At 40.3% G+C, this 25036-nt stretch overlaps 2 protein-coding genes across 2 annotated transcripts in view; one reads left to right on the top strand and one right to left on the bottom strand.

Annotated features, from left to right (window-relative positions):
• The first annotated feature begins 713 nt into the window (after positions 1 to 713).
• Positions 714 to 9208, top strand: hacd1 (3-hydroxyacyl-CoA dehydratase 1). Its single transcript, XM_034862140.1, has 7 exons — positions 714 to 832; positions 3308 to 3425; positions 3581 to 3599; positions 3724 to 3812; positions 4244 to 4365; positions 6482 to 6660; positions 7942 to 9208. The coding sequence occupies exons 1-7, from the start codon at positions 714 to 716 to the stop codon at positions 8022 to 8024; spliced, it is 729 nt and encodes a 242-aa protein (XP_034718031.1). The 3' UTR covers positions 8025 to 9208.
• Positions 9209 to 10012: 804 nt separating this feature from the next.
• Positions 10013 to 25036, bottom strand: part of LOC117937884 (collectin-12-like) — a 30409-nt gene continuing 15385 nt past the window's right edge. The window contains exons 3-10 of the mRNA XM_034862139.1: positions 19410 to 19532; positions 14629 to 14715; positions 13497 to 14540; positions 12803 to 13300; positions 11397 to 11533; positions 11159 to 11268; positions 10408 to 10553; positions 10013 to 10304 (exon numbers count right to left, since the gene is read on the bottom strand). Coding sequence (XP_034718030.1) covers positions 10412 to 10553; positions 11159 to 11268; positions 11397 to 11533; positions 12803 to 13300; positions 13497 to 14540; positions 14629 to 14715; positions 19410 to 19532 — 2141 coding nt within the window. The 3' untranslated portion in view covers positions 10013 to 10304; positions 10408 to 10411. The remainder of the gene's footprint in view (positions 10305 to 10407; positions 10554 to 11158; positions 11269 to 11396; positions 11534 to 12802; positions 13301 to 13496; positions 14541 to 14628; positions 14716 to 19409; positions 19533 to 25036) is intronic.

Below are 25036 nucleotides of genomic sequence, written 5' to 3' on the forward strand. Positions count from 1 at the left end.
AGACACATTTTGCTGTAGAAGATAATCCATTTCCTTTCATTGAGACTGCGGAAACGCCAACAACTACCTGAAAATGACGTCCACAACACTTGTCAAACAGCCGATCACATTGGAGCGGGGGTTACAGCTAATTAGCTGTGGGCATGCGCAGTGTTGCCTCCCACACTCAGCATGCACCTACCACCGAATGATAGTCCTTCAAGCACAATTAAAACACAATTTTTAAAACTATTCAGTAACACTTTTCAATAAGAGAACACATCATATGGGCTGTGAAAGTAATACAGGGTAGCAATTGATTCTTGTTGCTCACCATTAGGCTAACTATGACTTTATGTTATTAGTTAACACTTAGGACTACTAGATCAATTAAGCAGCAGGCTACTACTTAGACCTGATAATAATTAGGCCTATACATTTACTTAAATGACATTGTCATTTTTATTTTATTTTCTTCACTGAGGTATGGCTACTTTTAAGTAGAGTATGATCTGAGTAGCCGAGGCTATTTCTTCCACCACTGAACACAACATTAAGTGTAACACAGTTTTTTGTATTACTATGCTAACAGCTCATGGACCACCGGCAGGCCGCGCACTTGTTGCACTAGTCCCGCGAGACAGGGGAGCAGGATGGATGACCATACTGCTCCCCTCCCTAACAGCCCCAGCTGTCAGCTCCCTCGCTGACTTCGCCACCCTGCCCCCGGTGCCATGGCGTACAGCGAGGAGGACGGCACGGTTGAGGAGAAGGAAAACAACAACAAGAAGAAAACGAAAAGTGCCCTCGTTACCGCATGGCTCACTTTCTACAACATCGCCATGACCGCCGGGTACGTGCGTTTATCCGCCCCGCCCGCCTATTAATAAGAAAAGTCTATAAGTTAGCCGCTCCCTAAAAAACTGTGAGCGCGTGTTGCTGTTTATAGGACTGAGGGTCTCTGTGGCAAGCCGAAAGTGCCTGTTCAGCTCGCTCAGTTTAGCAGCTCACACGAGTTGGGGAACGCTTGAGTAAACAATTTGATATTTTAAAATATATAGAAATATATAGGGGTATCTGTGTGAGTGTCAGAAAATGAATGAATGGCGTTTGGTTAAAGTGACAGGCTAGCGCTGCAGCCGTGTCCAAATAGGGCTGAGTGGAGGGTGTCAGCGTCAAGGCCCACAGTGCGGCAGACAGTTGCAGTGATAAGTATAGCCGGAGTGCGCTGACACTGGAGCTCAGGTCTGGGACACTGAAATGCTCAATGGGCAGATTTTTTTTATACCAACATAACAATTTTTGAATTTCAAACAGAGCATTTCGTATCGTGTTTATATGATAAACTGACAGGACAAACAGCTTATGTCACTTCATCTATGAATAGGCTATAACGGAGCTGTCAGATGGATCGTTGGCACTCACCGGATCAATAGTGATTAGACGACGTGCCTAAAGTTTGGGAAAAGTACTTTTACTTGAAGTACTGTAACAATACCACAGTCTAGAGATACTGTGTTTCAACTAAAAGTACTGCATTTAAAAAGTTACTTCTGTAAAAGCATATAGGAAAATGCTAGAAAAGTATAGTAAAGTATTACAAATCAAAGTAGGCCTACTCACTGCATTATAAAATGGCACAGTGTCTGTTATACTGCTATTTATTACATTGTTAATAAATAATGCATTACTATAGTAAATGTTCTTAGTTACATTCCAACACTGCAATTAAGTCATTAGGCTAATGTTAAGGTAAGGTACATCAACACAACATGCAGGGATCAATACTTTTATAGTCATACAAACATGTCATCATTAACTTCTACAATATGCACTATCATGTTGTTAGATGTATCTTAAAATCATAGTTATATATATATGTTTTGTTTGAATATATGCAAAAACCCTGTTTGTCTGATTCTGAAGAGATGATTCATGCCACATTTCAACATGCCAACTAAAGATGACATTTTTAGTTTGACCTCACATGTAATGATCACTTTCACATCAACTGAACGGGTTTTCACGTACTCAAACAAATAACACAATACAGAACACATTTTATAAGAGCAGCCCAGATGTTAAGTATCCAATCAGAGCTGAAAGGTCAATGTAATGAGCAAAATAGGAACTTGAAAATGTTGCTCTAAGACAGTATAATAAGCATTTTTCCTATTGGTTTTTGTGATATTTAAAAGTCAAAAGGATTAATTGAGAAAATAATCAGCAGAAAATACTCAATGAGCTGCAGCCCTGTATCCATTCCAGCCATTAACTCTTTAGGTCGTTAGTTGATCCTTTTAACAGTTATGTGAGATTATCGTTTTGTAGTTTGTTATAGCTTTACTTTGATTGGGTTTTGTATGTTGCTAAGTTGGTTCAGAGTGAGAGTGAGACAACGCAACAATTTTGTTCCAATGATTTTTGAATGTTACACCTGGATTACATGTTAGTAGTATTTCACTTTCACTTTACATACATCCACATGGGTTCAGGGGCCGCCCCATCTGTTAATGTAGCTGCTTTTACTCAGACACTTTCAAGTTTAAGTGAAGGAATGTCATTTTTTCATTGTGTCCTATGAAGGGTTGGTTTCTGTTGTTTGTCATGAAGGATAATTATAGATAAAGTTAAATAAATTAAGTACAATTATTTTGAACATGTGGAAATTTGGATGTGGGTTACATTTTGGAAATGTGTTAATATGCTAAAATGTTTTATAAAAGCCACAAATGTTGCAAGGACTAATGGGTAGTTAGGTTAACATAGGTGTATAAGACTATGGGCTCTTTGTGTTGCTCCTACTGTAGAAGATTATGTGTAATGCCACATGTTTTCTTTCGGGGAAAGTACTGAAAATAAAACACAACACACTTTCGTTGTCTAAAACTTTAGCCATGATTTTACCAGTGAAACGATGCCATTACGCCTTGTTTTATCAATTCAATAGTTACCACTAAATATATATTGTCACTGTAGGGCAGTAATACGTTTGGTGCTGCTTTAACTGTCCAGAACATGCACATTTTCTATCTTTTCATTGTTTCATTTATATTACGAGAAATTGCAGGAAGCGCCAGATAAAATGTCCTCAGCGGTTGTAAGATGCAGAAAAGTGCATTAACAGAGCTGTGAGAAGATGCAGTAGGTTGAGGGTTTGAGTTTAAAAAAAGGGAGCATTTGCCATGTCAAAATGTACACCTTTGCACAATATATGCAGAGCTTAATAACACGATTTTCAATTTCTACCAAGGACACAGGAAACTATTTTACCAATCATCTCGCACTAAGTGGTGCTATTGTGTAACGTATAGTTATGTTTCTGCAGGTGGCTGGTTTTGGCCATGGCAATGATGCGCTTCTACATCCAGAAAGGCACACGAAAGGGTTTGTACAGAAGTATAGCAAGGACACTCAAGTTTTTCCAGACCTTTGCATTAGTTGAGGTAAGAATTTGAGTGAAAGAGCGTTTGCTGTCATTCGCATGGCTGCACAGTTGTAGCATGACCTGATGAAATACTTTGTTACAGTGAGAAATGACAATGATTTTAAATAGGCAGATGTGGGTAATTAACAGATTTTAATGTTTCTTTACTCACAGGTGGGACATTGTGCCATCGGTATGTGATGATTTTTGTTCATGACTTATAATTTATGTTAAAAGGTAAACAAATGTATATATTATTGTGCCGACATTTCTGCAGCTATAACTATTGTTGTTTTCATTCTCCTGCTCTGCTGCAGGGATTGTGAGGACCTCTGTGATTGTAACCGGGGTGCAAGTGTGTTCACGGATTTTCATGGTTTGGTTCATCACCAACAGCATCAGACAGGTGACAAGCACAGCACAGACTCTTCTGCTACTGTGGTTTTAATTAGCTGTACAAGCAAAATAGAATGATGAATTGCATAATTTTTGATTGTTTTCTTTGCTGTCTGTGCAAAACTACACAAGAAATACTATTTTAATCACAAACTTTAGTTCACTAGTATTACCTTTACACACTCAGCATACATATTAATAGCATTCCATAATAAAATGTCTCATAGAGTTAACTGGATACATTGTTTTGTTTCTATTTTAAGCATATGTTGCATGAAAATGGCAAGAACCCATGTGCTTTATTATAGTTTTTACTTTATTATTTGTTTTGTATTTACAGTCATTGCTGCCCCACATTTGCACTGGTCTGGTTTGACTCATCTAAACAAGTTACTTTCTCCTTCCTCTGTATTTTTGCCTTTTTTCACGATTTAAATGAAGATCCAGAATGAAGAAAGCGTTATCCTATTCCTGGTTGTGTGGACTATCACAGAGATTACCCGATATTCCTACTACACATTCAACCTGCTCCACCACCTGCCATACTTCATCAAATGGGCCAGGTGGAGATGCCATTACCTCGTGGCCGGGATGAGCTTGAACTGGGTTCAAACAATTGTTTGAGCATGTCGGCACTGATCTGGCGATTTCCCCTCCGGCATGCAGCCCTCCCCGGGCCTAGACCGGCTTTACATCAGGAAGTAGTGCAGCCGTGTGTGTGTGTGTGTGTCTGTGTGTATTAAGTATCGCCTAACTCACACAGAGAGAAGAAGCATGTGTGTGTTTATTGATTATCACTTGCCATTATGTTGTCTATGAAACAAAGGCTAAAATGACCAATGTTGGAGAAGAGAAGTTAAAGTTGAAATATAATCATTTTTGCACTTATTTAGATGTTTTATTAATTATAAAAAAAATAGATTGAAGTATGATTGATAATAGCGCAGACTTTTCTTGTAACTTACTCAAAAAAATATTTCTGACAAGGACAGTAACACAAAAATTGTTGTTTTAAGGAAACATGAAACCACTGTCCCGATTATCAGTGAAATGTGATGACGATCAACACATTTCTCAGCTCTCAGTGACATAATGCCCGCCTACTACTGTATGAAGAGCACTTGTGACGTGGCAGTCTCTCTGCTACAGTAGCTCAGCTGAAACTGGAGTCGTCGGGAGGAACGTCAGCTGTACACATTGACAGCTGTCCAATACAGGCTTGGCCTATCACAGTCAAGAGAGAGACTGTCTCCCTTCAGAATAGTTATGTTTACATTTGGTATCAACTAATTCACTAGGTGAGACACTGTTCGGTCTCTGCAGACGAGGTTCACCAGAAGAAAGTGACTTTTTCTACTTCAATGCCTTTTAGGATTGCCAATTTTGTGCCAGTTACTCTTTGTTTTGGGTTTTGATTCTCATACAGTGCATCGAATGCAACTCTCCTCCCTGCCCCCCACCCTTAACTGCTTTCTTTAAGCATGAAGGAGATGCAAGCCCCCCCCTCGAGAGGGGCTCATGTTCAGCTGCTCATGTTTTTAAGACCATCTGTTTTGGTCATGGAATGTTTGCCCAACTTTTCTCTCACATCCGCAGAGTTGCTCCCCCGAGCCTTTGCTGTGGTCTCAACTAAATACAGGATTTCTAAAGCCCTGAGTCATGCCATATATCATACTACAGAGGCCGTGGGTTGTCACAAAGAGAGGCAGGCACATCACTGTTATGTGTGAGTGGCAGGCAGTTGAGAAGAAGATTGTGAATGATTTTATAAAAAAACAGCTCTATTTTGAACTTTAGTGACACATTCTGAAACATTTTCATGTTGCATTCCCAGATTTGTTTACCAACTTATAAAGTAAAGCCGCCTTACTTCAACTGTCAGTGCATGCATTTAAATGTCTAAGTTTAATACAAAATCTATCCATTGTCACTGTATTAATCAACCATTTAGTGTACTGACAGTTGTCAAAGGCCCAAACTGTTACCACAACTTGATCCTGCAACTTTGCCCACTACATCTGCCAAATCATTGGGGAGTTAGTTACCATTTTTGAATGACCTTGATGTCATTCTACTTCAACATCCTTCTCTCGGCTCCCCATTGATGGAATGGCTTTAATTTTTCTATTTTGTGGTGGTGAATCCTCAATATCCATTATTAAAGGCTGGCAGTTAAACAGCATTGAATACCTCTGATCAATGTTGGGAATTCAAACCCAAGAAAATATTTATTATGTTTGCTTTATTATAACCAAACATGGACGTCAATGTGATTGTTGCAGCTTCTTGACTTGTCAGTTGCTGTTTAGCTGGCAACCTTTAAGTCTCAAATGGTAAAATGTTAAATGTTTTTTTTAACAACACACACAAGGCACCAACTCCAGGAAAACAGCACAGTTAAACTAAATGTGAAGGGGGCTGAATTGATTGGGTTTGATTACCGGTCTAAAGCAGGTTTAAAACATGAAATTAGACTACCTGTGCGGGAGTGAACTTTAAAAGAAGATTTCAAGGAGCATGCCTTGATTGTTAAACTCATCCTCTAAAGTTTGCACTGTTACAGTTTGAGCGTTGATTGCATGTAGACATTTAACCATGCGAGTGTTTTTACATTTGCAAACATAAACTGCAGGAGTGCAAGTTGCAGGTGTGTGACCGCAGACATCTTTTCCTTCCCAGATACAACCTCTTCATCGTCTTGTATCCCCTGGGAGTTGCCGGAGAACTGCTGACCATTTATGCTGCACTGCCGTTTGTACGCAGATCTGGAATGTACTCCATGAGGCTCCCCAACAAGTATAACGTGTCATTCGACTACTACTACTGCCTTATCATCGCCATGTTGTCCTACATCCCACGTAAGGAGCGTTTTTACTTCCCACACTAAGATTATTATATAAAACATATAGAAGAAGATGACCCAAGATAGCTGACCCCTCTAGTGACGATTCATCTGTGCATCTTCCACTACATGAGACTTTAGAGATGGCTTCTGTTGTGGTATCTGAAGGCGGGGTCTAAAATGCATGGCAAGGTTTTGGGGCCAGGTATGTAGTACCCCACTTTTCCTTTTAACACCAATTTTGTTCTGTGCTAACGAACAACTGCGACCGGTGTTGTTTTTCTTGCTAAGAGGTTGGTTGAAAGGATTGGTATTACTCTCATATCTACACGTTAAATATGATGATGGAGCCATGAAGCTTAGCGCAAAGACTGGAAACGGGGAAACAGCTAGCCCGGGTCTGTCCAAAGGTAACGAAATACATCTACCGGCACCTCAAAGCTCACTAATTAACACGTTTTATTTTGTTTGTTTAGAGCAAAAATGAAGAGTTGCCGTGATTTTCTGGAGTCTCATTTTGTTGCTTGGCAACCTCAGGGTGACGACAAGACTCCAGGAAGTCACTGCTAGGCAAACGTCAAACTATTCCTTTAAATGATTGAGAGACCTGTAGTCGTCTTTGTTTTTCATGCTACAGTAAAGCAGCAAAACACAATTCCACATCTACAAATGTATTTGGTATTAACTGATGTTTAAATGCTAAACATAGCATCTTTATGCAGAGTGGAATTGTTCGATACAAGGAGATTGCAATCATAACAGTAGGCTATAATCCAATACAGCACAACATCAATGCAGTAAATGGTGCTTTTAAGAAGCTGATAATGAACAAATGTTGATGAAGTTGCTGTAGTTTTAGATGTTGTATTTAATTGCATACATATACATACATATTGCACATAACCCATTTAATACCAAGTGTTGCGAAACAGTACAATCATGATTTTTTTTTTTTTTTTAAATCCTATCATCTAGATTTTAGAGAACAAAGCTACATGAAGCAGGGTTCAGTTCACAATGTTCTAAATGTGTAATGAGACACATAAGGATAGAATATTTTCTAACAATTGCTACATTCATTTAGATGACGTGAGTCAGGCTGGGCAGCAGGATTGTCCCAAGGTTTGTTCACGCAGATAGGAAAACAGTGTTGCAATTTAGGATGCATAGAAAACTGATGCAAACAACTTTCTTCAGTGGAATGTGACATTATTTACAAGTTTTGTATGTCTTGACAATTCTTCCTGGTGTCCTGCCTTTCAGTCTGGGTTCATTGATCCTGTATGTTTTCCCACAGTGTTTCCTCAGCTCTACTTCCACATGCTGCGGCAGAGGAGAAGGGTGCTTCATGGGGAGGTCATAGTGGAGAAGGACGACTAGACCAGCCACCACCTCATGCCTTGGTTTGAGCCATCCTGCCTCCACCATCACCCTCACCTCCACCACTTCATCTCCACCTCCTCTTTAGCACCATCGGCTGTTACGGTCTTCATTGTGTGGGACGGGAAGAGCCGCACAGATGACAACCTGTCCAACAAGAGCAATAACAATCAGGAAGAAAGGAGTTCACCAGTACTGAGCAACAACAACTGATCCTAAGTCTTTACAGGATTAATTTCTGTCTGAATGGTAATATTGGAAACATGTTTACAGTCCCAGTGTTGCTGCCTTGATGTTATGTCTCAGCACACAGTCCTCACTCACCAGCCTTACTGCACCTCACTGAAAAAAATGAGCCACAGCAGAGTGTATAACACCTGTGTGAAGGATGAACAAGAGACTTACCAGGAAATGTGAAATGAAACATTGGAGGAAGATTGTAAATTGTGTCCCCTGAGTTGTCCAAACTTCATCCCACCACCAACCCAATTGGCTGTATGATATTTTAACTGTATTCTACCAAAATGACTATATACAGAAGAAGCGTGGCTGTACAAAACAAGGTTTAAAAAGAGAAAATATTCGTAGTTCTATCATACCTCAACAATAAATCTACATTTAGACAATATGCTGCTTCTTTTGTGTATGTTTGTAAATGATGCAATGTGAAAAAAGCGGTTATTAGCATATTTCTTAATTTATTCACATAATGGATCACTTAGAGCGCAGCTCAAACTTAACATTTTCTCTGCTTGGCTCCTGCTTTCTTCTATGCTGCTTTGATGTTTACTTTGTCAAATGTTAAGTTACAAGAAGCATCTTAAACAGATTTGAGTCTTCAGAGAGTAGCAGCTTTTTCTAGACTGCTGTAGGTGAGACTAAAATTTAGAAAAACAATTGTGAGCACTCGCAGTCTTCAGTCGCTGTTGTTTGTTTTTTAACATAAAGAATCTCATGTCCGTGTTAAAAGAAAAGTAGTTAGATTCCCTCCTGCTAAAGGTGCTATTGTAAGATCATTTCAGTCTTCTGTGCAGCTGAAGGATTGACTGTGATTGAGTAAGAAAACACGATGTGAAATTATTGAGAGGAAATGTTGCATAGCCCATGGTTATCTAAGAAAGTCAACATCTTTGCTTATAATCTGGGTTAGAGAGGAGAGAAACAATAAAAGTAAATGTCACAAAGATTACTGGAAAAAGTTATTTTTCAAGAAAAGAACAATAGAAATGTGAAAATACTTTTTTTGTGCAAAATTAATAAACTAAATTCTTCAATGGAGAGTTTTGTGATGACCTTCACACTTATGCAAACAGATAAGCCATCTGTTAGCAGATCTGTTTACCTGGACCTGCATAAAAATGTAGCGCTAAGCCAACAAATACACACCTTGTTTAGTTTTGACATATTTATTTGTGAGTGTTTCCTTAATCTTTTGTAGTGTTGTTTAAGTGTTTTTACAGGAAACATTACCTGAGTGCAGAAAATGGCACATTTTATATTTGTAGGTAGCATCCACAGATTCATGTTTATAAACATATGTACGTCTGTAATAGTGAAAAATAAATCTCATAATCACAAAATACTGTATCAGACATTGAGTATTAAACTGTAAACGTTCAGTCTTGAGCTAAAATTCAAGCTGACATTTTTCTGTATTTATGTGTAAATACTTTCTTTGGTTTCTACTCGTATAAATGAAAATGCTATAGAGACATTCATGAGGTTAGATAACAGGTTCCCCAAAGACAGCACATCAGCGACATATTATGTTTTTTTGCGCATCATTTTGCACCTTTTCATTTTAAGACAATTACATGTTATGAAAAGAACAACAGTAAGTCCACTTGGATAATGAAATATACATTCAGATATTCATTTGCATGTGGAATACGGATTTATAAAATGTATTTCAAATAACCATAAAAATATTTATATATATATATATATATATATATATATATATATATATATATATATATATATATATAAAATGATTGGTGATTTTGTACTTTGAACTTGAAAAATAAAAGTCCTCCTTCTGTGATTGCCCTGCTGTATTGCACTTGCTGGTGATGTTGGACTGGTTTTACTTTGTAGGAGAAAAGCGTCTCCTCAGTTTGGAGAGACGCTTGCTGTTGCAGCCCCGGGCTTGTTTTAAAATTGTCCCCTAGCTCTCTCCGTACGGGCTCTCCATGTGCCGTGTTGGTGGACCAGTGCCACATGTGTAGCTGCTCAGTGCAAGCTCCCTTTCAAGATATCGCTACAATCCAGGCAATCTTGCTGCAGAAAAATACACATAATGACATTAGGGCACCTCTGAGTAAAACCCACATTGATACACTGACATTTGGAAAGGCAAAAAGGTAGACAAAAACAGACGTACAGGTCTATATTTCTTTCTCACAGATGTAGCTTATGAGATCTTCACAGAAGAAATCATTCCACAACCCTTCATGGATGAGCCCCGCACAGTCTTCTCCCATTTCATGTCCGTGGCCCCAGTCATCAGGCTGACCAGGCTTCCACTTCCTGCAGGCAAACAACAGGGGGCGAACACACTTTAGATTCACACTATTTATTCTAAGAGTCCTTTGAAAACCACAGCGCTGGAAAAGAACGAAAAAAACTGCAGCAGAAATTAAAGTTAGATCATCTGATTTCTTTTGATTTGTTCGGCTGTTTGGAGAGGGGATCTTTAAGGTTAACTAGGGTTTTATGAAACATTGCTGTGTTCAGATTCCATTCAATGTTGGTTCGATTGATTTTATTATTGTATTATTATCCTTTATTTGCAGTTTTGTAAGCTTTTTCTGTTTGCCTAAGTTCTTGCAAGACAGTGCACTGCTCTGATTGGCTGTTCTGAATTATTTTTTTTGTTTGAATGGACAGCTGGAATAGAGGAGTTAAGCTTTCCATGCTTTGCATTCCAAAGCAATCAGAAAATATCCCAAGACTTTGCATGTTTATTTGATGTTGTTTCATGTAAGTAAAAACCTACCACTTGTAATTCTTTTGATTGGAAAGCAGTGTTTTACATAGCTCTGAAACAGAATATCCATTAGAGAAACAGGACCTATGTCTATACAGGATAACATGTTCCCTATGATGAAGGTATTTTCTGATTTAATACTGACGTGAAAGCAGGTTCAGTCCCATCCAGCCAGCGCCAAACGTTTTCCTCCTCCCTGTCGGTCAGACCCATCCAGAAGTAGCCCTTTCCAACAGTCTGCTTCTTCAGCCATTTCTGAGATCACAAGAGGACAGAAAAAGTCCCATGACAGAGCAACGGCAACCTTCCCTGCCAGTACATATTGATTTTAGTGCCTTTCTGGCTTTACATGCTAAAGATACAGTCATACTGTAAGTAGTCACCTGCTCCTCCATATCGTTGATGATCAACAAAGAAGCAGATGTTGATTCGCAGGTGGCCTTTGCGTCATCGAAACTGTGAAGGTCCTTAGAGAAAAAGTAGCACTTGTCTCTGTAGTTCAGCCACTCAAAAGGGCATCCTGTAAAACAGTGTCAAAAACTACACTAAAAAGTATTCATTCTAAAAGAATTGACATTTTGGGAAAGGATTTGCTTTCTTGCCATGAAAATGATACCACTGTCATATTTGTACTGATTTTGTTACTTTTGGATAGAGCCAGGATAGCTTCCCCCCTGGTTACAGTCTTTATGCTAAGCTTAGCTAACCAGCTGCTGTCTCTAGCCTAACATTTACCTGACAGCAGAGATGGAAAGTAACGAAGTACAAACACTTCGTTGGCTCGTTACTTTAGTTTTGTACAAAAGGTCGTCTATCAGGTATGATTTTGAGTGCATGTCGGAGAATAGCGCGGACACGCGCCTCACAACGCAAGCTGGCGCGCATGCCACATGGAGACAAAAGTGAGAGATGAGAAAAAGAGACTAGCTGTCCGGAGGATAATCAGTTGAGATTGTGTGTGTGAGTCCTTGAGAACTGTAAGTCATATAATTTTTGTTGTCAGTTCATTTAAGCCTGTTGTTGTTTTGGTCTATAGTTCTGGCACATTTAAAGTTAGCTTGTGATTTTGTTGTTCTTCACCTAGTTAGCTGGGTTGCACCTGGCTGTTGATTCGACATAAATTGCTCACGTTTGTATTTAAGGTGCATTATTTACATGCTACTATTACACAGCATTAAGATAATGGAATTAATATTGGGTTTATTGTTATTATTTACTAGCATACACGTACATCATTCATATGCATTGTGTATGGTAGCCTTTACAAAGTTATTTATTTCTTCTCTTACAGTTCTAATCTAGTCCTCACTAGCTTTCTCATTCGCAAGGCTACTTTTACTTTTATACTTTAAGTAAATTTCCAAGTCTGTACTTTGTTACTTTTAGTTGAGTCAAGAAGTTAAATCAGTACTTCTACTTTTACCAGAGTATTTTGTAACACAAGTATCTGTACTTCTACTTGAGTACGGGAAGTGAGTACTTTTGCCATCTCTGCCGTTCAGACATTAGAGTAGTATCAATCATCTCATCCAACTCTCAGTAAAGTGAATACAATATTTCACAAAATGTCAAACTATTCTTTTATCGTGTCATTCATTCTGAGTAGTATTGTATTATTTTTCTGGAATGATAAAAACAAATGCCATTGTGGGAATATTCTATTTGAATTGCATTGCTGCTAGCTAATTAAGTTCAATACTTCCAGATCTTGTCAATTGATTCGAGCAAAGTGTTAAAATGTAAAACTGCAACGGAAACCCTAAAACTGGTGATAAGACTTAAGGCGTACCTGGGGCCCAGAGTGTAGGAGCTACTGCCTCATCCTGCAGAGACACAGGGCCCAAAGGAATTAACGAAGCCTGGATTGGAATCCCTGGTTGTCCTGGTGGTCCTGGTGGCCCCGGGGGCCCCACTGGTCCCAGAAGTCCCCTTGGCCCTTGTTCACCAGCTGGTCCCATTGCGCCTCTGATACCAGGCGGGCCCTGTGCCCCCTGAGGACCAGGCTGTCCGTCTCTTCCAGGCAGACCGGCAGTACCTGGCTCTCCCTTAGCACCAGGAGGTCCGGCCCTTCCTCCTGAACCTCGGGAGCCCTTGGATCCGGGGATGCCAGGCAGGCCAGGCATGCCTTTCAACCCTTGCAGACCTGGTGGTCCGGGGTAACCCTGCTCTCCTTTGGGTCCTCGTATCCCTGGACCACCATTTTCCCCTTTCTCTCCCTTCTGGCCAGGCTGACCAGATGGTCCTTGAGGTCCTTTGTCCCCCCTTGGTCCTCTAGGACCAGGGGGACCTGAAAGATGAGACAAACTGTAAGCTAGTGGAAGTATTTTAAAAAGAAAAGTACCACATTAAAAAAAGGCTTATATGCTGATAGTTAGATGAGAAGATTGACACCAAAGCAAAGCTATATAACAGTATTGATCTTCTCATCTAACTAAAGTCTTTAACTTAAAAACAAACATTTCACTAGTACAACACTGCATCACCCTGTAAAATAGTGAAATTGGTTATTAGTTGGGAGTGCTTGTTGTCCACCAGCTTCATCTCCTCCATGACTATAGAGAGGCTGGTAACCTCCTTGTCCACCCGTGCTGCCAGCTCTTCCTGCTGGGACCTCAGACCGGCTGCATCTGTCCTCACGTCTGTCACGCTGATGTTGAGGTTCAGCAAAAAGTCAGAGTGACGGCCGACGGTCTCGGAACACGTGCGCAAGTCGTTTAGGTTGAGGTTGATGGCACCCAGGAGCTGCGTGGTGAAGCTGATGTTGCCGGTCACGCGGTCCATGCTCTGCTCCGACTCATCCAGCCGCACCTCCAGCCGGTCAAACTTGGTCGACGTGAGGTTACCGAAGTCCCTCTGCCAGTCCATGAGCTCCCTCAGGGTCTGGTCGTGAGCATCAGCCAGGCTGCTGGTGTTCTGGAGCTGGTTGGCCATGAAAGACAGCTGTGATCCCACCTCCTCCAGGTTGTCGTTGTTGGCTTTTGCAAGAGCCGAAGTGTTGCTAGCCATGACCTGCAGGTTTTCCACCTTATTACGGAGCCACTCGGTATCAGAATGCGCCTGCCGGCCCTTCTGCTCAAGGCTCTGAAAGTCATTGCGCATTTTCTGGATGGCTTGGCTGGTGTCATCCACGGAGCGCTGCAGAACGGCGATGAGGCCTCTCTGCTGGGCCTGTGTGAAGTTGAGGCTGCTGATGCTGAGCAACGCCTGGTCTTGAAGTTTCACCTGCTGCTGGAGTTCTCTCTGCAGCCGGGCTGTGTCGTCCTGCAGACCCCCAATGGTGCCGCCATATGACTGCAAGGTGCCATTTACAGAGTGCAAGGTGGCTGTGTTGCTATCCAGCAGTCCCTGAATGGAGCCCTGGCTTTTCTGAATGTCTGAGCCAATGTTCTGCAGCTGACTCAGCTTAACTTGATCGCTGTGGATGCGTTCCTCCACCACAGACAGCTGCCTCTGGAGAGTCCAGATGTTGTTCTTAAATGCCTGGATCTCTGTGGTGGTATTCTCTGAATTCTCCCCTGCTTGATCATCTGATGACGGAGATTTGTATGATAAATACCAAAAATGTTTCAGTTCCTTCACCGTTGCTTTTACTTCAATTTAAACCCAGATACTTACCAAGCTTTTTCAAATCAGTCTCAACAGCTATTATCTTTCCTCCATAGTTAGCAATACCTTCAGAAACACTGTCAACTCTTTGCACCACTGGAAGAAAAACAGGACAGGTAGGACAAAGGTTAGTGTCATAGTCTCATCACAGGCTCCGACCTTTATTAACAGACCAGAATTGCCTGCAACCACAGACATCATATATAAAAGGGATCAGAAAGGAAACCACTGACAGATACTATAAGAGATGTGTCTACATGTCTTGTAGGCATGTAATAATGCTGGACTCGATTAATGTAATCTCTTGGGATAGGACAAATTTAGAGTGTGACAGAAGGAAGCAAGCCATAGAATGAGCAGAATTTGGAGTTGGACAGGAATTAAATTTCGGATGAGACAAAGAGAAAAAGGTAGGCCTTAAAAAGAGACAGGAGGATGGAGGAAGAAACATTAATTCAGCAAAGATGTAGTGGCTGGTCAATGACAGACACAGAGGTTGTAGGTTCATAGGGAGACACTGGCGAAGGCCCTGGGGGACAGGAAGTGACCTGGGGGGGGGGGGGTCTTCAGTAAACAGGCGGATCAAAGACAGCCCGGGGTAGACAGACGCTGCGGCAGGGAGGCTCTTCACGCCCCCACAGGCGACACTAGTGTTCATTTCCTCTGGAATGTGTCTGGGATTCCAGGGAATCAGCCCACTTCTACCACCAGCTTCGCCAGGGGGACACATCCTCTAACTGGGAACTTAATGGGCTCCTCTGCTGGGAAGCTGCACCCCAGCTGTTTGTTCCCAACCGTTAAGACAACAGTCCAGTCACAAAGCTTTCAAATCACCCAAAAGATAAGATGAGCTTCAAATCTATCCATTCCTCTGAATGAAAACGCAAGTAGAGCCTTTTATTTATGACCCAATTAGCACTAATATTGGCCTTAATTACAGTTAGCTACTAGTTTATATCCCATCTATATTGAACTCATAGCAAAACAAGACATTTTGGGGAATATGCTTATTTGCTGAGAGATAAATGAGAAGATTGTTACCTCTCACTGTTAAAGCGAACTATGAAGCTACCACCAGCCTCTGTCTAGCTTAGCTTATCAAGACTTGTCTCTGTCCAAAGGTAACAAAGTCAGCCTACCAGCACTTCTAAAGCTCAGTGTTGCTGGTTAGCTCAGTTAGTAGCGCAGGTGCGCACAGTTTTATTCCTTAATGCAGAAGATCCAGGATCTGAGTCTGACGTGTGGTGGTTTACCTGCATGTCTTCCACCTCTCTCTCCCCTTTTATGTCTGAGGTGTCAAAAAGGCGGAAATGCCCATAAAGAAATAATAATAATTTAAACAAAAACGGTCTTATATCACAACAATTCCTTTAGCTTTAATACTTCAGAAGTAATAGAAATTATTCTTTAGTTTGCAGACTGTAGAAAATATATTTTACTGTTTGACAGGCAATGTTCCACACATCAATTGAAATGGGACAGATTTACAGACACAGAACGTACAGTTCAGCATTGCAGAGTACAAGGACGTTCACAGACCAAACCATGGGCTACACCTAGGGCACATTGCTTCTTTCACTGACACTCACACGTGCACTAACCAGGAAACTAAAACTAACCCAAGCGGACTCCCAAACACAGACATTTCTGGGCCTTTTCCACAGTTTCTGTTCGTGAACTGGCCTTCTGGAAGTTCAATGCTGGAATCATGGAATCATGCTGTGGCAAAATGAACCATAAAACACCCATGCAAAGAAGTTGAAATGGCAACAGGGCTGCAGAGGAAAAGCATTATTTTGGCAGAAACCCTATAGCTTTATGTGTTATAAAAAACAAGCTGGTTTGTACCAAGTTTGAACTCTTTCCAGCTCGTGTGTGTGTGGTTCCTGAAACCGCCCGTGTTGTCTTGTAAAATTCAGCTTCCTCATTCAGATAAAGTCAGAAATAGTAAAAAATAGTTATGAAGCAAATCCATGCTTTGGTTAGTTTAGCCACAGGGCAATCTTAAAATTCCATTTACAACTGAATGTATAACTGTTAGGACAAAGGAGTTAACATAAATGTTTGATGTCATATTTACAAATGAAGTGGAACTGCATCTACACATATTACAAATACTACTGGTTGTGGTTGTACCTGCTGCCTGAAAGGTAGCTTTTAGGCAGTACTCAGGACTGGATAGTATTTACAAAGTCCTCTGCTCGGATTTTATTAACACTTAAGCAAAATGTTAACTAATTACATGTTTGTTATAAACATAACAAACATTAATTTTACTTTGTCAAAATCCTTAGCAAGTGTGGCAGTACGTTTGTCTAAGGATATGGATAGTAGGCTACATCCGAGCTCATTTTATGTAATGACCGTGACGACTGAAAGAAAAGTTCAATGACAGAATGGACAGATTCACAAAAGCTAGTAGAACAGAAGCTGGCCAGAAGGTGAAGTCAGGGCTTCTTTAGTCGACCTAAGAAAAATATGAATGGGACCACAAGGAGAAAATAACAAATGTTAGTCAGTGAGGTATGGTGTGCTTGCATCTTGTTTTTCCTTTTGTGATAAAAACCATTCAACTGTTTGACTGTCTAATGCTAAAGCATAGCGTAACAGTAACAAAAGCAGAGAAGAGTCAAAAAGTCAGAAACTGACTCAGTAACTTACACAGCAACTAAAGTTTGCTAATATTAGCCGCTGTAAGCTACTGGTCATTCCAGACCAGGAGAGGTTTAAGAATAAGAGGACATTCACGCAGGAAGTGAAGTAAAATGCACAGGTTATGCCCTGCTCTAGTCTCTTTTGTTACTGTCTTTAGGGAAAACTAATAGGATTTAAATCTTCCAGTCCAAAGAATGACCTCATCATGCTTTTGGTCGTGTCAATCAAGATAACAGGCTCTAGGAGACGGAGTACAATGAATCCAGGCCAAACCTCTAAGGTTAAATTGCATCAAAACAAAAGAGTCACATAGAGGACATTTCTGTGGGTCTGTGATAGAGGACAGAGAGAAGCACACATGTTAAGTGCATAGAGCACTCTGGGTCTCACTACATAACCATCTGGAGCTAGGAGTGTGTTTAGCCTGAGCTGTGGTTCCCTTGACAGAGCACCGCTCCGGTGCCAGTAAAAACCCAATTTTAGTGGGTTCTGCTGGAGTTGCTCTGAGTTCACTGACTGCTCATCTGGGATCAATTAGGCATGCATGAAAACATGCACTATGGAACAAGTAAGGCTAACTGAGCTCAGAGAGTAAGGGCACATTATTGTTTTAGCACTCAAGACACACAGATAACCCCTGAACATGTTAACTTTAACAAACCTTAACCCTAACATAAGGAGGGGACATACACAGTCGCATATTGGAGTACAATTATAGCAGGAACATGCAGAGTTCAATTCTTTGAAAGACCGTTTCCCGACCTGGAAGAAATGTGAAAAAGCCAACCAGGACGTTCAACTCCACAAAGCCTGAAGGTCCCCGGAGGAGAGAGCTTTGGAGGTGTTCGTAAAATAAACTGAGAGAAGGTTGTGCAGTGGAGACAGAAAGCACAGAGAGAGGGGTCAGGGTTGAAACTTAACGGGCTCGTGCACTGAAATGACAACTAATTATACATTTTTTGTTGTCTCCACCTGAATACAAGGACATTGAATGAAAATCAGTATCCCAGTTACAGGAAGTCATGAACAGTTTTTATTGGATCTACTTTCTACTGAATAAATAGTCCATATAAAAATAGTTGACGGTGAGGTCTGTGGAAAGATGCTGTTGAATTCAATTAATTAAAATGTAACTCCATTGTATTGATCCAGTAGCTGAAACTGATAGATAGATATCTCAAAACCTGGACAAATACCAAAACTATGCTATCTGCATACCACTCCAATTCAAAGAATAGTTAAACATTTGGGGACAAACACTTATTTGCTTTCTTGCCAAGATGTCGATGACAAGATTGAACCAGTTAGCTTAGCTTAGCATAAAGACTGGAAACAGTGAGAAAACAGGAAGAAACAGCTAGCCAAAGGTAACAACATCTGCATAACACCACCTCTAAAGTTCACTAATTAATTAGAGGTGCTGGTAGGCGAATCTTGTTACCCTTAGACAGAACCAACTGGTTCCCTCTGATTCCAGTGTCTGTGCTAAGCTAAGCTAACCAGCTGCTGGTTGTAGCTTAATTTTTAACGCACTAAATTAACCACATGAGAGTAGTGTCTCCCAAAATGTGGAAACTTTTCTTTAAGTAAGATTGTTCTTGAGATTTTTTTTGGGTGACCTGACCCAGTATATGTTTGTATGAGTGATTTCAGAGAGAAAGACTGCAGCTTTTTTGTTAAAGGTGTGGTGGTCCTCATATTTTCCATTACTGATCCATTGCCTTTCAATAATGAAAAGGAAACTTCGCCAAAGAAGATTCATGTCATTCTTTGGCACGCAGAAGGCCACTCTGGTAATGATGACCTATTTCACACCTACACACAAACCTACCTACACACACACACACACACACACTCACCTACACCTACACACACACACACACACACACAAGCTCTCAGTGTATCAAACTTATCAAACAGAAACGCTCTTATTTCTTGGCAGCATGAAAAGAAACCAACAGATACAGTATGTTTGGACACCCGCTTTCTCGGCGCACTGTAAGCAAATCATTTAAACATTTTTGGGAAAAAATTGTATCACGTGATGTTTAATAATTTTTGGCTTCCTATAATTGTACCCGTCGGTTCACAGTGATGGAAGAGGGTGTAGAGTGTACTTCACTAGGCCGTCTTACCTTTATATCCAAGCACAGCAACAGCGATGGTGAGGAGAGTACACAGCACATAGAGCAGAGCTATGGAGGTCTTCAGAGCCCATTCATTCTTACACTTAGTGCACTGGGTGCCCTCCTGGATCCCTGTGTAAAAAGAAATACCGCATGATCCAATACATTCTTTTCTGGAGCAGCGGGGTCTATAAAAGGACATGTTGGGTAGAGTTTGGTGTTAGCTCGGTACTCTCCATCTCCATGAGTCCCACATCTGGATAAAGAGCCCTGGAGTCTACATTTAAGAGTCTAGCATTACCCTTAGGGCCCGGGGGGTGAAGGGGCATGGGACACAAAAACAGCCCCCCCCCCACTGATTTGTTTACACTCAGCAAAATGCTTGTTTTCCTTCACTCAGCCTTTCCTCAGCAAAATTCCTCCTTTTCAGTTGATGTCTGTTTTACATGCACAAAGATTCAGACTCAAAGATGAGTTTTACACAAGCAGCACTGAAAGTAAACCATGCGTTTTAAAAATTAAACATTAAATGCTGCCTTTGTGTGAATCTGCACTTTTCCAGTTCTCTTCTTGCAGCTTAAGTTGACTTTGGAGTCAAACTAAAAGGGCCTTAGCTGGTGGAGACACTTGTGAAATATTTCTTTCCGAGGATGTATTTCATGACAGATGAGTGGCGAGATCCCCAGCGCTGACGGGAACACTGCGCTGCTGCGTTTTTATTTTCAAATCAGGAAGTGTGTGGAAAGGTTGGTGGGGGTAAACCAGAAACCAGTAAAGAGCCAGGACAATTTAGCGCCAAACATTTCACCACACATCTAGCTTTATACATGAGGTAATACTTCAATAGATGAAACAGCGTTGATTGGCTTGTCAGTGGTCTCGATGGGAGTTTAGATGCCAAAGTTAACAACTTGATTCGTTCTTATGAATGTTAAGGGATCGTTAATAATCACCGAGTGTTAGACCTTAGTTAAACACCAAGTCCAGCTGGACTGGAGGCCTCCTCAGCGTCCGGCCAACCTGCGAGAACATGAGATTTACGGTAAAGGCGTGGGCAAGTTTTAAATGTAATCCTTCCATCGTTTTGATTCCAACTCAAATGACACCACCACCAAAATAGAGACCTACTTTACTTCATCTGCCTAAATAGTAGGTCAATGCAGGTACAAATGAAGAAACTGCATTACAGAAATGAAAAAAATAATCACCATCACATATAATTTGTCCACCAGAGTTCAAAGGAATCCGTATTTAGATGGTGTTGTTATTTGTGTTGATTAATTATACTATCGGCCAATATATGGTCATTTGATAGTGAATATAAATATATTGATTACAGCAGCTTCTAACTTAGTAAAGAGTTTTAATCTAATGCTTCCACAGGTTTGACTCTTTGGAAACACAGATGAAACCAGTGACTTTCAGGCCAAATACTTTCTCCAATTCTTTACTTTTTTTGCCTGAAGCCGCACTAAAAAATGTCTAAATAAATCTTAGAGCATGACATCTCTTTATAAACTATATCAACTATTCATGACGTTTGGCCTTTCTTGCCAAGATCTTCATATTTGCAAGGCAAGAATTATGTTGAAGCAACAAAATGTTAACAAAGGTGGAGAGAAAGAGGAAATGAGAGTAAGGGGAAAAATATCTTTGTGGTGTGTTGTTGTCTGCTTATGGATTGTACCACACGTACCTGAGCGTGAACTTAGCTTTTAGAGCCCTTAAACATGGCTGATGCTCATGTCTCAATCAGGTAAAGAGCCTCACCGGGCTCCCTAAAATGTATTACCAAGTGTGTATACCTAAAACACATTTGTCGTAGCTCCAGCTCTGGGTGTGTGGAGCCAGTAACTAAGCACACAACGGCTAACACAGCTGTGTGTGAGGAGTCACCAAAGTCTTCCCTCGCCAACGGTTTAACATTAAGCAGAGAAATGTACTCTGGGAACACAGCCACAATAAACGATTGCATTTCTGAATAATTCATGACTCCTGACATGTTTGAAGCGTCAGCCCATGCATGCTTCCACAAAAAAGCAAGCATATCTGTTCATCAGTTTACAGTAATCAAAGCGCTGCTGCTCAAATTTGCTGTTCCAATCCAAACAGGCTGACAGTGTTTACGAAACTGCTGTACTGAAATGATACCAAAACACTTTGTGAGGGTATAAACAGGCAAAAGGCTTTTCCATTTCAGTGTGCATTGACTGGTGATCTTCAGATTCTCAGTGGAGGACACCTGGCACAACACAAAACACATGGCCAACAACACAACAACAAAGAGAGAGAAATTTCAGTTGTGCAGCTCTTCTATGAGCAAACAGACATCAGATGGAGCAGCTGTAATCTCTTCAACCCCCGAGTGTCGACACACCAGTGGGCTGTCCGAGGCTTTATCAAGGGGTTGCGACCGGCTTGCTGTTCATTTCCCAGTGGGTCACTTCCTGGATGAGCAGGACAAATAAGGAGACAAGACAGATGCTGGACTGGAATGCTGAGTGAGGCTTTGGGATAATATTGGTGTGTTCGTGGTTTTACATATGTGCCAATCATTTGTGTTTCCTATCTCTGTTGTTCCTTGTGATGTCTCTAAATACATGTAGAGCATCAGCATTAAGAACATATCAAGGCTTGTTTGCCATTCATTTATTGTTTGCTAGCAACTTCAATTTCAAAATTAATATCAGTGGCTACATTATTTGGGCGGGGTATGTTAAATGTTCAACACTAAGTAAAGCTCAACTGAATATGGATTGTTCATATTGATATCTGGGAGTTTACAAACTCCAATAACATCTGTCGACAGTGCCAATACCTCAGTTATCGTTTTTTTAAAGAATTGTGACTGAGATACATAGCAAAAGTCAACATTTACATGCCCCCAAACTAAATGTCTTGTTACTTATCAGCCAACATATATACGAATATGTCATGTCTGCAATAGGCAGATATCGGCCAATAATGCGATAGGCCGATCAGTATAGCTCTACTACTAATCAAACAATATGAGTTTCAGTACTGAAACTCAGGTATTTTCACCTCACTTTACTTTGAGTAAATGTTTTCTACAAACATGTCTTTTCATTTTGTTGTGTTTACAGCCATACATGCACTTTGAAACTGTTAGATCAAAGAAAGTTTGGAAAAAAATTTGAATCATATCAAACAAATGACGCCATCTTTCTGTAATTGAAAAGTCTGGAAACATTTTGGTCAGCACCAAAAACGTATTAAGATTTAACAACTAGCATGAGTTAGTTATGCTAGATTCTGCCACATACCTACAGGGGGAGAGATAAAAGGCATTAAGGTTTTACGGTTGTACTGGGCTAAATTGGGTTGAAAAGTAACTGTTTAGTTTACTTGTTTCAACAGCATTTAAATGCCATTTCAATGAGAAGCAGGTCCTAATTACACATTAAAAGGTAATCACTGAAGTCCTGTTAAAACAATGTTTATATGTAAGTATAGACATCTATAAAGCTCCCTTTTTCACCAAATTTAGCTCCGTTTGAACTTGGTCTATTTCAACCTGCCATTAACCAGCCATGCTTACATGGGATGTGGCGTGGTTAACTATATTCTCACATTAATGTCCTCTTCCTCTGGCTGTTTTTGTTTAATAGGATTTGATTGCAGATTGCATAAAGAAAGTAAAACCTAAATCCAAGATATTATGCATTACTAAAGAGTTATAGGAGACTGTACGATAGACAAAGAAAATCAAGTTTTGACTCTATATAAACACAATCAGAAAAATACACCTAGGGTATGGCATGTTTACATGAAAAATGGCCAGATGGATATTAGACAGCCAGGAAAAACATCTTTCACACATACTCAAATATCTGTTACACTAACACAACCCAGATGCACAAATACTCACACATGAATAAAATATCTTGAGGTTTGTTGCACGTGAAGTTTGACTATGTGTTGAGTTATGTGATCAAGTTAAAGAAGAAGCTTCTAGTGTGACACACCTTTTATTGAATATTCAAAACTAGGAAGAAGAGAACTTGCAATGGACTGTGGAGAAACACAAGTGAACACCGACCTCCTTGTTCACAGTTTAACAGCAGAGCCTCCGTTTCCTTTAGTTGGGCTGCTCGTAAATAAATTGGACTCTGATTCCTCATCTTTCCCTTCGCCTGCGCAGTCAGACACAGTCGGATTTGACCGACCACAACCACAAAAATAACCACCGTCCAGGATACTCAGACCACAAGCTGACAACAACCCTTTCACTGCTCATAGCAAAACAAAACCGATGCTCCAATGACAAAGAGAAGAACAACAACAACAACAACAAACCCGCAGGTTTTCAAATGTGAATGTCTTTGTGTGTAGGCAGATGAAGTCACCCTTTGTTCCTGCAAAACCTTTATGTTGTAAATACTATCCAGACAGTGTCCACCTTAGTGGTAATTAAGTGTCTTCAAGCCTGTGTCTTTCACCAGCCTCCTTTCCTGAAACAAGGGATTACCCAAACATCATCGTCATTTACCCCAGAAATACCAAAGTAATTTCCACAGCAAAGCACGGCCGGTGCGTGGGCCCCGCTCATTAAAAGACAATGTTTATTTACTGTATATAGCAGAAGGGACGCTATAGTAACGGATGAGAACACAAAGCTGTGCGCTGAGGTCACAAAAACTGTGATTTGGATCACTGCCTTTCCTAACAAACACTCAAACCCCTTTCCAGGAACAAAAGTGCACATTATTCCAAGAGGGCAATCAGTAGATTATACCTGGCACCAAAGCCAAAGAGAGGAGTTCAAGACAAACTACAGCAGTGGAAGAAGTCCTCTGAGCCTTGAACTAAGGCAAAGCATATCAGAATGGAATAATACTCTGTTACAAGTAATTATTCTGTATTTAAAATGATACAATGTGATACAAAAAACTTGATAGCCTCAATTTTTACTATTTGGGCATTGGTAGAAAGAAAGAAAGAAAGAAAGAAAGAAAGAAAGAAAGAAAGAAAGAAAGGACAGAGGAACATTTGAGAGAAAGAAGGAAATGGACATAAGAGAGAAAAACGGACAGAAACCTGAATGTAGACGGACAGAAAGAACAAGTCCTCCAAACTAAACAACAAAATATGTCCATGCTCTCCACAGGTACATGCAAATGCTTTCTGATATTCACCACTATTGAAAGGACACCGTTTTAAAAGTAAATCCATTTTATGATATGACAACGCTATGGTTACATTTCTTTCTTTTAGGCACAAAAACAACTTAGGTTTAGGGAAAGGGTAGGTTAGGGAAGCTTAGTCGTCATGGATACAATTAGAGCTGGCCAATATATCGATATTATATCGCTATTGGGATGTGAGACTAGATATCGTCTTAGATTTAGGATTTCGTAATACTGTAAAGTGTTGTCTTTTCCTGCTTTTAAATGCTTTATTAAAGTTCTGTCATTACCTGAACTTCCCAGAGTTAACTGTATTATTTGCCTTTACCAACTTATATCCACATTGCTGATTATTATTTATCAAAAATCTCATTGTGTAAATACTTTGGGAAAGCACCATTAGTCAACAGTAAATATTGTTGCGGTATCAATATTGAGGTATTTTAGTGAATTAAATTAAATGGTGATTAAATGCATCTTCCATTACAT

This window comes from Etheostoma cragini, chromosome 22 (genome assembly GCF_013103735.1).
Source record: "Etheostoma cragini isolate CJK2018 chromosome 22, CSU_Ecrag_1.0, whole genome shotgun sequence".
NCBI lineage: Eukaryota > Metazoa > Chordata > Actinopteri > Perciformes > Percidae > Etheostoma > Etheostoma cragini.